At 48.8% G+C, this 16,585-nt stretch overlaps 1 protein-coding gene across 1 annotated transcript in view; it reads right to left on the reverse strand.

Moving 5' to 3' along the window:
• The window catches only part of Tenm4 (teneurin transmembrane protein 4), a 2,730,446-nt gene that overhangs the window by 363,744 nt on the left and 2,350,117 nt on the right, over positions 1-16,585 (reverse strand). The window contains 2 exon segments of the mRNA XM_037206447.1: positions 11,325-11,594; positions 14,884-15,171. Of these exon segments, the coding sequence (XP_037062342.1) occupies positions 11,325-11,594; positions 14,884-15,171 (558 nt within the window).

Genomic DNA, 16,585 nt, shown 5'->3' on the forward strand with positions numbered 1-16,585 from the left:
TCCCTATCACAGTTCATCATCGAAAGAAGTCAGGGTAGGAACCTAGAGGAAGGAACTGAAGCAGCAGCCACGGAGAAACACTGCTTACTGGCTTCCTCCTCAGGCTTGCTTATTGCATCCAGCACCACCAGCACAGGGATGGGTCCACCCACAGGGAACTGAGCCCTCGTTATTGAAGAAAATGCCTCCCAGGCTTGCCTACAGCCCATCTTCTGGGAGTATTTTCTGAATCTCAGTTCCTGTCTCTGGGATGGCTCTAGTTTATGTCAAGCGGATAAAAGACTATTCAGCACAGCACCTTTGCGGATACTCCTGGAGCACTCACTCACTGGAGTTAAATGATCTCCCTGCAGATGTGATCAGTGAGAACTTCTGGGTGCTCACTGAGGTCTTCTATCCAGGATCCTGTCTTCCTGTTTTCTCTTTTTTCACACCTTCTTCACCCTTTCTCTATATAATTTGCAGGAACCCAATGAGCTGGCCCTCTGAGTAGAGAGAGGCCAGGTATGTCCCTGCATACTTTGTCCCTGTGGAGACTAACCAGCATGGCAGCGCATCGTCTTTCTTCTGAGTCTCATCCTTCACCTCATTTCACTTCTCCTGGACTCTCCTGAAATTATATTTCCCAAAGGCATGAGCTTTTCTCCTTGCTGAAGCTCTGTTTTCTAGAAAACTCAGACTAAATCAGTTTTATCAATAAAAGAGGGCAGAAATTCTATATACAAGCAAACTGTCTAAACTAGCTCTGTAAAAACTGTGTGTACTAGGGAACTCTCTAGTCTGAGTTCAGGAGACAGGACCTGAGATCGTCAACGAGTCAAGCTCTTGATGAACTCTCTGAGGTAAGTGCATTCTGAACACAGGTTCCAGCTAGATCTGGAGACTTACTCTGCCAGATTGCTTTGAAGTTCATGACCAAAGGCATTGTCGTCTTCTAGAGAGTAAGATCTCCCTAGATGTCATAATCTGAAGCAGGAGAGATCTTTACTTTCTCCCTGGTAAAACTTTGCTTGGTTTCTTTTCACTTTCAGAACAAAGGCTGCATGCAAGGCAGTAGTAATTGAGCCTTATCCTCACCATCGGGGAGCCTGGCTTTCCCTTTGGCCTATTGCTTAAGCTTCAGTCATAACAAACGTTAGCTATTTAATAAACAGTACATCCAGCCAGCAGTCAGACCCAACCCCCTTACTGCCAGGGATGCTCTTCTCTTCAAGGCTGCTTCCCTATCAGAGGCAGCTGCCTTTGTCACTGTGGGAAGAGTTTGGGGGAGGGCCTCATCCTCTCTAAATTACTTAAGGAGGTTGGTCCTGGGTTTCCCCTGAGCCTGGCTCCAGAGATCCTAGGGATAACCAGTGTCATCCTCCCCACATCAAACTTCATGCATCAAGCCCATATGAGGCCCTTGGGCCCCCTTTACCTTTTGCCTACCCCATGCTTCCCCCACAATGAGGTCAGAGGAAAGAAAGCTGTTTCTACATGGTGGCCCATCTACCTGGGTGATTAGTGTGAAATTTAATTGCGGTAAGGGTTTGGGAGATGCTAAACTCACTAGCCATGCTAGCTAGCTACATGTGGTCTTCTTAAACACGTGCCCCAAGGTCCTGCCATCACTGCTGTGCTGAGCAGAGTGGTCCAGATGGCTGAGTAAATCCACATGATGACTCATCCAGCCCCAGGTGTTCCAGGGCAGCACTTCCTGCTGGAGGATGCTTTTCTTACCACCCTCCTAGTCCATGGCTACCCCTGGGCTCATTAGTCATCCATTTACACAGGAGGGAGAGAAACAAGGGGGGGGGGACAGGTTCCACAGACCAGGCGGGCCAGCGCATCATACCAGCTTTGAGCCTGTGAGCCAGCCGAACAGACCCCAGAGCCAGAAACTCTGCCCAGATGTCTCAACCAGGGGGCCTGAGAAAGAGTAGGCTAATAGATTTTGGTTAAACCCATTATGAAATGAATCATGGAATTTTTGAGCTAAGGGTTCTTTAAAAGTAAGGGAATTAACATTTACAGGATCCAGTTATGTGCTGGGCACTTTCTTTAAATCTTTTAAAAATTATTTCTTATTAGTTTGTGTGTGTGTGTGTGTGTGTGTGTGTGTGTGTGTGATGTGTGATGTGAGTGTGAGTGCAAGCATGCATTCACATAGTATGTGTGCCACCACACACATGTGGAGGTCAGATGATGACTGGTAGGAACTGGTTCTCCCCTTCCACTGTGGGTTTGAGGGACCAACCTGGGGTGGTCAGGCTAACATGGTAACTACATTTACCTGCTGAGCCACCTCACTGGTCCTTTAAAACTTTGGGGAAAACTGAAATATATAACCATAGATGTATTTTCCACGGTTACCTAGTGCATAGGCTTTGTGTAAAGAGTCCCTGAAATCAGCATCTTACAGAGTCAACATCCATCTGGCTCTGTGCTATGTCTTCTCTCCTGAATCTCCCAAGTTTATTATTTTACCAATGGTCCTAAGACATAGAGTTTACGTCACAATTGGTTATCAACCCCTGATTGAAAAGTGGTGTCCTGCTCCCTTCATATATAGGCTCCTTTTACTTTTCCATACTCATCTTGTCTTTAGGTAATAGGCTGCAGAAGGGGAAACTGAGGCTCACTCTCCTTAGTAATTTGCATAGGATTCCTCAGTTGCTATGTGGCTACGATTCTGAGTGTAAGCCCCACACCCATCCTCCTCCCATGCTACCCCACTGCTGACGGATGCTCAGAGAAGAGAAATAACTGGCCTAGGGTCACAGGAGGCTGGCAATAGCTTCATCCTGAAACCGGATTGGTCTCTGGATGCTACACTCCACACTGACACTGCACTCCCCTCAGCAGGAGGCTCTATTCCCACCTCTGGCTTAGGAACCAACTTGCCCTGGCCAAGGCTGAGCTTACCAGAGGAGGAAAATGCCTCTTGACTATCTTGGGAAAGAATTTGGTCATTGCATTACTTCCATGGGAATTGAAAGTCATGTTGGCACAAATTAAAAGCACAATTCTTGTTTGCTGCACCTCTCTGCACACCCACTGGGTCTTAACAGAGTTTCAAGAAAGCAATCCATTTTCATTTAGCAAGGACCGAATCTCCCCATCTCGTTCTCCTTTCCCAATGCAGAAACAGGGCACAGCCTGATTAGCACTGCTAACCAAGCTTACAGGTGGGAGGGAGGGAGGGAGGGAGGGAGAGAGGGAGGTTGGGAGCACCAGTTCCAGCCAGGACTTCCCAAAGTCCCCTTACCAGGGACTCCCAAGGACAGCATTGTTAATGGCCTTCAGAACACAGCTGCCAGATCACAGTGGAGGGAGTGCTGTGGAGGAGAGGTCCTGGTCATGCTGTCTGAGGCCCCTGAGCAGAGGAAGGATTGGAACTGTGGGATTTTAGCAAAATAAGCTAGTACCGAATGTCTCACGGGGAAGAGAATGCAAGCCCAGGGTGGGAGGGAGGCGGCAGGATCAGAAAACAAGATGATCAGCAGCTGGGATGAGAAGAGCCTGGGGATGTGGTTCAAGATCAAAGCCACAAACTTGGGGAGAGAGAGAGAGAGAGAGAGAGAGAGAGAGAGAGAGAGAGAGAGAGAGAGAGAGAGAGAACATAGGATGGGCCAGTGGCTAAAGGATCCAGCATCTGTGCCAAAGTAGCTGTGTGATTAGAGTATCAAATAGATGTTCGCTTGCTCTAGAGCATCTGGGCATCCAGGCTGGGAGTAAGCAGGTGGGATAGTCCTTGGTGCTAGCAAGATCTTGGGCAAGCAGGACAGAGAAGCTCAGCACAGAGGCCACCCTGGCTACTTAAAGTCTTGCATACACTATCAGAACCCCGCATCTTTTCTTGCCTGAATTTTTACCATAGCATCACACTTCAACCTTTGCCTGCTGGAGCTTACTCTCAACACATTATCCAAAATGACCCCACTCACACACTGGTTAGACCTCAGTCAGAATCTTCGGAGACTCTCCTAGTGACAGCCTGCACACCCTCCACCCCAGGCCATCACTTTGGCCTCCTTGCTGTTCAAACAAGCCGTTTACATTCTACATCGAGGTCCCTGCAGCTGTCCTTCCTTCCCTCTGCTGGCTGGCTTTTATCCAGTGTCCTCACAACTCCTGCAATCAACAACCAAGCTGCAAGGTCATGTCTCTAGGAAGACTCCTCTGGCCTCCATATTTAAAATTATAATTCCCTTCCCTCACCCCGGGACCTGTTCACATAGCACTTAGTATCTCAAGCACCCTATACAGTTTAGTTTTTCAACTTGTCATCCTTGGTTCTCCCCATTGAAATCTAATATCCTTATGGGTGAGTAGTTTTACCAGTTTTGATGGTTGACGGAATCCCTGTACTTAAAACCATCCCTAGAATATAGTAAGTGCTCAAGAAATAGCATGGAGTCCAAAATATACATTATCATAGTGAACTGTCATGAGATGATGTCTGGGTTTGCTGAGAGTGGACTGTGATATCAAGAAGGTCCTCCTTTGTCTCAGACTCAAGCATGTTTATATCAAGCATCCTCCAAAACCCTGCCCTGGGTCAGGCTACCCACTAGCTCTGGAACAAGGGCAGGGAAAACCAGCAAACACCTAAGGATGTTAAAAAACATTGCGTCCTTGAGAACAGCTAGAAGGCAAATCACTCCCAACAGACATTACTGTTGTTTGTCCCATAATATAAAAACGTGCATGACTGTAATAAGAAGCCAGAAGCTTGCTGATGGAGAGACTCTCGGGTGGGAAATCCAGCATTACTGATTCTTCCCCAGTCGGTTTCTGTTGGATATTGTGAACCCCATTTGATGATGTTACCTATGTTTGCTTTCGCTCTCTCTCAATCGGGTTATTTGGTTGTCTCTGCTGGATGTTAAAAGCACCTGCTATGATGTTTTGTTATCTATCTGCTACTTGTTATTTGTTCTTTTACTTTTGTTTGCTACATGCTTAATAAACTTGCTCGTTTGAAACTGAGAGTATGGCTGCTGTGTTCTCCAGATGATTCAGAACAGTGCTGAACTCAGTTATATGTCTTCCTGACTCTATCCCCAGATCCACCTAAAAATATGCTCACATAAGTCTACTCAGCACAGCCTCTGGGGACACTCTTACTGTTTGTCCACACAGAAAGCCCTTCCTTCGATTTCTTTACCTGTTAAATCCCTTCCCATCCTCAAAGCTTGGGGTCTAGCACCTCCTTCATGGAGTCTTCTTGGACGCTTTCTGATTGAACTTTTCTCTTAAAATTTTCTCTAGCTTGACAGTTTGAAAGTGACCTGGTGTGATTTTTATATCCTGATCATAATAGAGAGGTTATAAGTTCATTTGCTTTCCTGGAAGCTTCTAACATGGACAAGGGAATTTATGTTCTAGATATAGCCAGAATTATTTCCAAGACCTCATGCATTGAACATTGAACATTCTGTTTCTACAAAACAGCACACACCATGAAGTGGGGTGGTCAAGCAACATCATGGTGATGGAATGGGACATACTTGGGTTTAAGTCAATAGGAGACAACCTCCCTGAAAACATGTTCAGGTGGGGGTGTGGGCTGGCCCCCAAAGTAGGAGAGCACTCATTGTGGGTGTTCAGTCTCTAGTCCAGCTGTCTGGCTCAACTCCCTGTCTGGGAAGATGCTGTCTCTTTGGACAGTAGGTTGAGTTGCAGCACTCTGAACATTTCAAACTTACTAGCAGATTTTCATCTAGATCTTGGAAAGAACGACTAAGGATCTGGGGCTAGGGAGGGTGTAGGGCAAACCCAGCAGAGTTGGTAAGGAGCTCTTTCTTCACATGCCCCGGAGATGCCCGACTGCTCTGTTGACTTGCTGCCTCATTAGCTTAACCCACAATTTCCCCTTTGATGCCAGAGTATGTAATCATATGGGGAAGGGGTAACCTGACTTTCCTACATTTGCTTTTCTAAGTGAATTTTTAATTTGGCACTTGGGATGAAAGCACAGAGGCCACCCAGGCCTCTTCACGCCTCCAGGTCTGGCTCCTGCAGTGGTCTCTCCTGGGAACACCCCTCTCTGGTGCACGGTCGGATCTTAGCAGGCCCTCACACCCAGCTTCAGAACATGAGTGAAGAGAAGGACTGCCCTCTACAACTTAGGGAAAGTGAGTGGCTCCTTCCTCTGGACCTTTAAGCAAATAGCACGATCGATCGGATGCCTGAACTCAGGACTTATAGAGTGGGGACGTCCCAAGTGGTATACAGGCTAGCAACACCCCAAAGACGGCATAAAGTTTGATATTTTTAATTGTCTGTGCGCATGTGCATATATACTTATGTGGGTTTGGATGAGTCTATGGGTATTCATGTGCATGTGGAGGTCAGAGGTCAACTGTGAGTATAGTTCCTCAGGCACTGTCTATCATAATCATTACTATTTTTTCTTTTGAGATAGGGTTTATCATTGGCCTGGAGCTTACTAATTAGGCTATAATGGTTAGCCAGTGAGACCTGGGGACCCATCTGTTTCCATGACCCCAGCACCAGGATTACAAGGTTATCATTACACCTGGTCTTTTATTCTTTTTAAATCTTGGTTCTGATGATGGAAGTCAGGCTCTCATGCTTATGTAGGAAGCATTTTACTGACTGAGATATCTCCTCAGCCCCCAGATTTTATAGTTTTTAACTATGATGATTAAACATAATATTGCAGCCTTTAAAAGAGCATAGTTCAGTGGTATTAGTGTGCTCACATTACTGGATGGCCATCACTCTGATTTATTTCCAGAACTGTCTTATTCTCCAAACTGGAACTTTGTAGCCAGTGACCAGTTAGGATCCCCTTCCCCGTCTCTAATAACCACCAGTGTGTGGCTTTTAAAAGGGAGGCTCTGTGGTTCAGAGAGGTGAACCAACTTGTTCAAGGTCTCACAGCTGAGACTTGGTGCCACGGACTATGAGGTCAGGTCTTGGGGGGGGGGAGCTCCAATGTTGGATGCCTCTGCTGTCACACAGAACACAGGGGGCTAACTTCCCACCTCCCCCACTACTGCACTGCTTTCTACATTCTAGAATAATGCCCGCCATGCCAGAGACAACTCAGCAAGCTCAAACAAATGTCACGTGACTCCACAGAGAGATTTTTGCCACCCTGCCTCCGCGTTGGGAATGGAGCCCCGGTCACACCCTCTCCCTTCTGAAAAACACTTATTGGATGCCTACTGGATGTCTGTCGTGCTGGATCCTCCTTGCCGTCTGCAGCTTGCTGCCTGCTCCAGGAGCAGGGACCTGAAGGCTGTCTCTGTCTTGAGGAGGAAAGCTTGTGTTTGCATCACCCGGTCAATTTTGTGCTTATTTCAAATGTTGAGCAATGACATAAAAGCTGCTGACATTAACTTTCGGGGACAGAAATTGGCTTTAATGGACCCCATAAAAGTTATTGCTGGTGACAGTTGCACGCAGCAGCCCTGTGACCTCATCGGAAGCTCCCACTGCTGCCAATACTGTTGACCATTACTATTGACTGACGCAAGGCCGGGTGTGGAAGTGGAGTGCATGTTTCTGTGGCTGGAGGTCACGGCGGTTGGGGGGGGGCTCATGTGGCTGGAGGTCACGGGGTGGGGGAGGGGGAGCTCATGCTTTGCCCTTTACATCTATCAGGAGGTCCCTTTGAAAACTTGGATGCACATGGGTGGTGGTCTCAAACGAGAGACCCCAAACTTCTTATGACTCAGATGAATGCCAGCGAGGGACCAGAGAGAGCTGCAGTCCAAACAAAGCTTTGCCACTGATAGCGACTGTTGTGGTAGTTGGCTTTTGTTTGTGGAGTGTTTGTTTTCCCATCTGCCAGATGGGGATGTCACTGCAGTGTCATTGAAGATTAGAGGCTATCACATGTGTGCACTGGGGCCCTTGGCAGGTGCTGATTTCCTTTATTCCTTGAGCGATGACATCATTGGGATGGGATGAATGACTAACACGTCCAGAACACTGATCCCTCCTCCTCTGATGAGATCCACGCTCTCCTCAGAAAAAAATGGAGAGAGCGGGGTCTAGAGGGGTGGATGGTGGAGTAGCAGAGGATGGGGTGGTGGGAAGTTGGATGGGAAGGGCAAGGAGAAGAGGAGAGCCTGGAAAGAGGAGACTCTCTTGACAGGACCTGTCCTCAGCTCAGCCAGGCAGACAGCACTGTGCTCCTCCTCTCTCTGAGCCTCAGTTCCATCAGCTGAGCAAGAGTCATACGGACCTAATCAATGAAGAGTAGCAAGCCATTCTGACGACCTCTATCATGATTCAGGCCAGAGTATAAAACAGCCATTGGCACAACTTCCCATTGGAGACGGGGCTCCAGAGTATGGACAGCTATAAGCTGTCGGCTCTGGGAGTCCAGGCCTGAAAGGGATGCAGAAGTCAGGGATCCTTTGTTGGACTTCCCTCCCGTTCCTTTGCCTTTCCATTTCTTCTGAGTACAGCTGCCTTAGAGCTCTGTGGTCCGAGTGGAGATGGGAGGTGGGGTGGGGGGAGCCATGCCTATGCTGGGGAAGCAGCAGCCAACCTCCTGGCCCCGCTGCCTGCTGGTTCACGCATGTCATTATCCCCCCAAAAGAGGCTTAATTCAGCTCTCCAGGATATACAATCACGGAGGCGGTGTGTGTCTTACCCTGTCATGACTTTACAGAAAATGATCCTTTATCACCATAGCAAGAAGCTGTCAAAAGCACACACAATCCCAGTGTTTTGCTACACAGAGAACTGAGCAGAACAACTAAAGCTAATGGAGTTAAGATTTTTAGATTGGTAAAAAGGCCCGAGTTCTAATTCCATCTAGCACATGAGCCAGACAGATTTGTTGGCCTCTGTGGCTACAGTTTCTTGTTTCTGTGCAATGGATGTAATAAAACTGACTTCAAAGGGTCGGAGATGAGCTCCCGTGGCTGAAGTGCTCAGCTGTGTTCGCTCTGGTGCTGATAATCAAGCTGTGCTTAACTCTCTGCATCCCTATGACTTTCAGCCCATGCACCTTCGTCTTCACCATGCCAACATTAGACAGCCAGAATCCCATGTCTACCAGTCCTGAGCATCACTCCGCTCAGCTGGTATGAAAGGCCGCTATCAGAACACTGCCCTGTCCCAGATGAGCTGAGAATAAAGGGTTCTGTGGTTGAAGACCATGATGTGGGCTATCTACAAACGCCGGCAATTTGTCCATCAACGTGTATTTTAATATTTTAAAGGCTCAGAGAAGTCCTGTACAAAAGAAACTGCTTTAAGCTTGTTTAATCTAGTGTTTCCTCATTGTCACAAAACACTTTCCCTCTCCTAACTTAAGAGCTCAGAAGAAGAGAGATGCTAACGTCATTAAACTCTAAATGAGAAAAGTAAGGGCAAGAGAGAGGATGCATCTCAACTGTTGCCACACTCCAGACCAGTGATGGAACATAGACATCCTCTTCCCCCAACTGGACCTCCTTAAGCTTCCATTAAAACAGGTTCCATGGGTAAGGGGGAGACAGGGCTGATAGCTCAGCTGGGGCCTTGGTGGGAGATGAACGCATACAAGTTATCCACTGTGGAAGGGAAGACCCACAGGGGCTGAGGTCACTGGACCCTCCCTGGAGTTGGGGGAGGATGACTTTGTCAAGTTAGTACCCAGGTCCTGCCTCTCCCTGACTCCTAGGAATGGCTCCATTGGCCCAGATGGCAGAAGAGACATCTAGAATTTCTCTGCAGCTGGCTCTTTAGGGGGATGAAATCCTCTATCTGGTTCTGACTATCATGGTCAGCTGCCTGATCTCTAATCTGTGCTTTGATCTTGTACAGCTCAGCTGGAGCTGTCTTGTTAAAGACTAAAGGGGCTCAGCCCTCATCCTGACCCAGATGCTGGCTGGGAATCCAGGTTCTTGCACTTTGAGCTGGCAGCCAGTAGGGGGCACTGGCATCTGGCTGGCTCTTCTCGGTCTGACTTTCTTGACAACATCCCATGTTGCACCATGTCAGTAATAGGAGTAAAAGCCCAGATTCCTGGTCGAGCACCTCAGAAACAAAAGCCTCCCCAGGTGGGGCTGTTCTAGGCTCTGCCAGTCTCTCCAAGGCCCCAGTGCTGGACCACAGTGTAGCCCTCCACGGGGCTGGCCAGGCAGGGCAAACCACACTGTGGCAGGCTGGCTGATTCCCCAGCAGCTAGGCCACACACAGGACCAAGGCAGATTCTGAGTCCCTAGGGGCCCCGCCAACAAGGAGAGGAAGATTCTGAAGCTAGGCTCCCATGCCTCTGGCATAAAAACACGTGTGAACTAGTTGTCCTTTTCTAAGACTATAGCACTCCTGAGCCTTGGAGGATGGCGCTGCGGAGCCAGCTCCTCATGATGACATGCAGATGTGGATGGAACAAGGCCTTCTTTTCACCTTAAAATTTATTTTTACTTTCTTAAGTCTGATTTAAATTGACAAATAGTGATTGCATACATTTACAGGTTATAGTGGGATGTTTTGATAGATGTATGCACACATTGTAGAATGATCAAATCAAGCAAACTATGAGTCCGCCATCTTACATTTTGAGGGAGGAGAGAACATTGGCAACCTATATCTTTAGTAATTTTGAAATACATATTATTGTAGGTTGAAGACCCTTAATCTTAAAAACAGAAACTCTGAAGTCTAAAACTTTTGAACATTGTGTTGGAATAGGGAGCATTTCTAAAATTCAGATTTGGGAATTAGAAATGTTCAACAAGTAATGTCTATTCAACTAGACCTAGTTTGGGAAAACTATGATTCCCTGACTCCAAGCTTTTGGGTTACTGGACACTCTGTACATATGATCATGTAAACTTAGTCCTCCTAACGGAAACTCTGGAGCCTTTGAACGAAAGCTCCCCACACCCCAAAGGTCAAGCTGCTCCCGTATGACAGTCTTGGTCTGTAGACCTTCTTCTGAGCAACAAAAGACAGCAGAACGGGATAGGGTCCCTGGAGATTGCCTAGGACTGGGGGTTGGGGTGGGCAACTGGATTCTAGAGTGTCTAAGAACAGAGCTGGGCACTGTGGACTCCACAGGGAACCAGCTCTACAGGGGATGGCTTACCAGCACCCACAGCTCTTGCTCCCTTACCTTGTGAGCAATCACCCAGCACGTTAGCCCTGCCCTGGTCTGGACTGAAAGTGCAGTGACCCCTCTCTGACATGTCACTGATGGGTGGGTATTTCATGTGACATTACAAAAGGCTCTGACTTTTGCCCACTGAGGGCAAAGCAATTTTTCATCGGCTTCCCCAGAGCCCCCGTGATAGAGCAAGAAATCAATATTATAATTAAAACCACGGTCTGGCAATCCCCGTAACCAACAGGCCAGGTGAGGCACTCACCGGTCTCTGTGTTCTCATGCTCTGTGTCCGTGAGCGTGAGGTTGGAGTTGGCCCGGCTGGACAGGCAGGAGCTGCGCCCTGACCGAGTACTCCGGCCCCACAGGCGCACTGGGTGTTCAGGGGACAGCACAGTGTCTGCTTCCAGGTCTGCATCAGAGCTGGCCCCCATGGAATAGCCGCAGTGTGGGAGGCCAATGTCTGTCCGGTAGAGGGTCCCATGAGGGGGAGTCATCTCCCCGAGACCCAGCTCACGCAGGGTGAAATTGGTGCCTGGGAAGAAAGGAGATAATTACAGTGAGGGTGAGAGGTGAGTTTTCCAAATCAGAAGCTTCTTAACCCTGGATTCACTGCTGCACTTTAAACTGATTGTAAGGGCTCCACCCACTTCCTCCGACTGTAGGGCTCTTTCTGCCCCTCCTTCCCCAGCCAAGCGCTGTGCATCCAAGCTGATTCAAACTGCCTTCCTCTGTGAAAGCTCCCTATTATCTACCTATACTTGTGCATAAAACTTATTCTCCCAGTTCCCTCTGGAGATGCCTTGCCTCTGGGAGTACCGTTAGATGGGAGAGCTGTCTGCCACTTCTGCTGAAGGTGGCTTCTACACAGGCTGAGACTGTACGTCTTGTTTATTTCCAAATCTCTGCATCTCCAGCCGAAGCCAGTATAGTGAAGGCACTCAGTTTAATATGTCTGTTAAATTACGTTGAAGTTTCTGTCTTCTCTCTCAGATAGGACTTGCCAGTAAGTCCAGAACAGAGCAGAAACTTCTTGGATGAGCCCTATATATGTCTCTGGGACCAGGAGCTCTTTTCTGGCTAGGCCAGAGGAGCCTGGACTGGGAAAGAGTTCAGAGTCTGACACAGCCACGATTTGAGGTTAGAGTCGTGAAACCCTTCCATACTCGTGGGTAAATAATGTGCTCAGTACCCGGCACCCTTAGTTGCTCCTGTGCTTTGCCCTGGCCATTCCAGCCACTTCTCTCCCACCCCTTTCCATTATCTCCCCTAGATCCAGCTGCCAGACAAATAGTTTCATGTCAGCAGGCCCTGTGCCTCAGGGACCTCTGGGCTCTGCTCAGTGGCCAGGCAAGTGTTCTGGTTGGCTGGGGGGTGGGGTGGGCCAGACCAGATGTTGCACACTCTGAATCTCACCCTTGTGTGTCATACTCCACTCTTCTCTCCTATTTTTTCTCCTTCTAAGAAAGAACAAAGTGTGCATTGGAGCCCCAGGCCTCCTATGCCCTTTGTGGGTCTCGGCACACTCCAGGTCCTGGCTGCTGTATGCACTCCAGGCCTGTGCTGTATCCACCCAGCCCATGTCTGCGCTTTACTGGGCCTGGGCTACTCCTCTCAAGAGAGGCCACTCACGTTATAAAGAATAACTGCTATACTAAGTGAAAACTCAAATTTATTTGCCATAAACAGCCTGAGCCACATTGATTTCCACGTGGCTTGCTCTCCCTTCCCTTTTAAGCGGACAGAATTGGCATCAATACCCGTGAGCTGAGGCATCCTGAGACAGGAGGAAAGCAGGGTAAAGGCCAACTCCTAGAGTTCAGGGATCCTGGTGAGCCAACGGGGCCCTGCATGAGGTGGGAGATTTATTTCAGCACATGGTCTGTTTTGTGACCTTTGACCTCTTTCTCGAGGAGCCCAAAATGTGGATTGCCATCCTAACCTCCCTCAGCATCTAACTATAACCTTGGGCTGGTGGTCACCTGAGCGAGCTTCCTTCAGTTGGGGGACAGCCTGGGCCTTGGTCCTTCAAACAGTCTTTTAAGATCCTGGACGGCAAGTTAGCAAATGGCAACGCACACGCTCGAGGATGCGAATTGTTCTTCACAAGGACCAGGGAGGCTCCTTTCCTGAGCCTGATGGGCTGGGCTTGCATCTGAGCTGCTGGCTCACATCTGAGCCGCTGGCTCACTGAGTCCTGTCAAGCATAGGCTGGGCAGTGTTGGAGGGAAGCTTGGAGGTATTTAGTCTCTTCCCTTCACGGAGGCTCGGAGGTGACAATGAGGAGTCGGTGGCATTTATAAAGCATCACCAGCCTCCGGTGGCAAGGATATTGTTTACAGTCCTCACTAATCCTCACGAGCACCCTACCATTAGGTGCCATTATCCCTCTGCACAGGTGAGGATGCCCAGGGCTGTCACAGCCTCAGAGCCAGAATTCAAATCCAGATCTGTCTGATGCCAAAGCTTGAGCTCTTAATCACGAGCCAGGGATGAGCTGTGGAGCCGTCATTTTTCAAGCCTGAGAGGCAGCCTTGCTAGGGGAGCAGCTTTCATGTGGATCCAGGCCTGTGGGAGGGAGAGGAAATGAGGCCATAGAGGTGTGTGCGTGCGTGTGTGTGTGTGTGTGTGTGTGTGTGTGTGTGTGTGTGTGTGTGTGTAAGGGGTATGAGCGTATGCCTGCATGCTCCCCTTACTTGTTTGATCTTGGATACATGAATCAATTTGGGGTTGTTGTGAGGATTAAACAGCATTGCTAAAATGTATCTACATCACACAACCTGCTGCATGGCTGATGCTCTCTGTGAAGGGGGGAAGCACAGGGCAGAATCCCAGGGAACTGCTGCCATTGTGAGGGAAGATGGTCACCTACCAGGACCCACAGAGGCATGGAGCAGAACAACAGGCACCCTGGAGGTACCACAGTAGGAAGTGATCATCCTTGCAAGATGCAGCAATAGTTCAGATGGGCTAGCCCACGGATGGTGGGGTGTGGCGATGTGATGGAGAGGCAAGAGACAGAAAATTCTAGGAAGATGAGGAGGAAACTGAGGAAGGTCTCCTAGTATCAGGAGTCAATAGTACATGGAGTCATGCCCAAGCTTCCCTGTGGCATGTGGAAGAGAATGGCCTGAATGGGCAGCTCTGGCAGTGGCTGGTCATTGAGGTCAGTCTTCTGGGACATACAACAAGATCCAGGACTGGGCAGTGGCAGAGCAAAGGGAGAAAAGGGGTTGGCTGAAAGGTATTCTGGGAAAAGGTGGCTAGACTTTGGTGAGGACTGTATGGAAGAAGTGAGGGAAGGAGAGTCTGACCCCAGGATGTCTTCCAAATCACTGAGCGTTCTGGTCTCACCATCTTGGCAGCCGCTTTTCTCTCAAGGTCATGCAGCTGGATGAGGAAGATGCTAAGATATGCTTGTTGAATGAAGAAGTCCCCAAACTAAGCACTAGCATTTACTTAGTGCTTACCTCTGTTATCATTGCTTAAAGGTGCCATCCCGCTGAGGCCTCCCTTACCAGTCACTGCAATAGGGAGACTGCTCATGGCCATCTAACACAAGGCCGGGGTTAGCAGAAGAGCTTGACTCCAGGCCGGTGCTGGAGCCCAGCCTCCAGCCACTTCGCCAGCTAGGCAGCTGGGCCAGAACATGTCTGTTCTAGCAATGAACTATAGAGCAGGCCCTCAGCAGATCCAGGGGCCAAAACAGCAGGAACTTGGATTTTTTCTAGAGTCACCTCCTCCCTGTCCAGCTCGCCTGCCTGTTCACGCGGGCGCACACCTGTATACATTTGGGCTCATTTCACACTTCCGTGGGCACTCACCTGTGCGGCAGAACTCCTCGGCCTCCTGTGGTACCATGTCCTTGACGCGGCTGCCATAGGCTAGGCGGGCATCTTGGTCATAGGCCTTCAGGGTCTCACTGGAGCTGTAGGACTTCTGTGGGGCCTTGCCCTCCTCGCTGTCTGCCGAGGAGCTGGTGTAGCGGCGCTCAGCATCGCGGCGCCGAGTCAACGAGCGGTAGGGCTTCCTCTCCTTCACGTCCATGGCCTCTGGCCCACACTCTTCCACATCCACGAATTGGGCCCTTGCCGTACTCAGGGCCGAGCGTTCTGCAGTGGGGGAAAAACCAATGAAATGATGAGCCCTAGATTTGGGTTGGGAGAGGCAATGGCAGGGGCTATCCTGGACCCAACTCACTCTTGGAGCAAAGTGAGTCAAGAACCAGGCTGCTGAGGTGTGGGCAGGCTCCATCACTAACCTGCAGTCAGCAGCGTAGGGTACTGGCACTCAGTGCCTCTCATGAACAATTCTTTCTCTTTCTGTTACTGTGCCTAACTGGGGATGCTGCCCCATGCTCTTCTCTAGGGCTGGAGATCAATGGGGCTACCAACAAAGACCAGAGGTTGCTGGTACCTAGTGATGGTTGGAGGCAGGAGCTGCATCCATGTTATTTCCACCATATCTCATTGGTGAGAGGGACTAACCCTGAACTTAGAGGTTCTTTGGGAACCTGAGAAATGACTGACGATAGCCAGGCCGGGAAGTAAGTATTTCTTCAGTTATCTCATGAGATCACTGTAGGTCTGCAGACATCATTACTGTCTCCAGTAACAACCTCCATATTGATTTAAGTACTGGCTGACTTTACATCCTCACCAGGAGTATATCAGGGTTTCCCCCTGTCCATGTCCTCGCCAGTATCTGTTGTTATCTGTTTTCTCAGTGACTCACCATTCTGGCTACAGAAGGGCAGTGGCTTCTAGACTTGCTCTAGACTGATGGCCTGGGAGCTTTTAACTGAATGACATTTTCATTTCTCCTTCTAGAGTCTTCCTTTAGCTTTGGGTCACGGGCACAACCTCTCCCCACCCCTGAATGGGCCAGGAGTTCAGTCCAGAAAAGCAGTGTATCATTCAAACAATCAATGAGACAACTTGTCTCTCTTGAAGCCTAAAACCTGAGTTCTGTTCCATTTGTCACAACAACATGGGTGTACAAAACATTTCCTTCTTCACTGTTTTGTTGGAGAAATAGCAGAGCAGGAGCTCCATGATAAATGGAAGGCACGCAGGGGTCTTGGTGCCTAGTCAGACTCCACCAGTAAGAGTGGCGCTTAGTGTCTGCCCATGATGCAGTTGGGGGCTCTTTGTGAAATTTTAAGATGAGGTTGGAATTTAGATTCTGAAATATAATATGTAATTTAAAGATGTAATCCTTTATTTTTTATTTCAAATATGCTGCAGGCCAAACCAAACCCAGTGGTAGACCAGATTTGATGTGAAGACTAGCAGGTCTACTTGTGGTCATTGGCATCTGCATCAGATCTTCCTTCCTAAGACGTCAAAATCACTTTCCAGGGTAGCTCTGAGCTCTGCTCCAGTGCAAGATTCTGTTTACTTTCTTAAAGACCCATTAAGTTCAACCCTGTACCTTAAGCTGGACACCACAATCACTTTGCAAGGATATGGTCTGGAGTAAGCACTCGATGTCTTTGGATGTATTATGGATCCTGAGTGTTTACTA

The sequence above is a fragment of the Peromyscus leucopus genome, chromosome 1 (genome assembly GCF_004664715.2).
Source record: "Peromyscus leucopus breed LL Stock chromosome 1, UCI_PerLeu_2.1, whole genome shotgun sequence".
Classification (NCBI taxonomy): Eukaryota; Metazoa; Chordata; class Mammalia; order Rodentia; family Cricetidae; genus Peromyscus; species Peromyscus leucopus.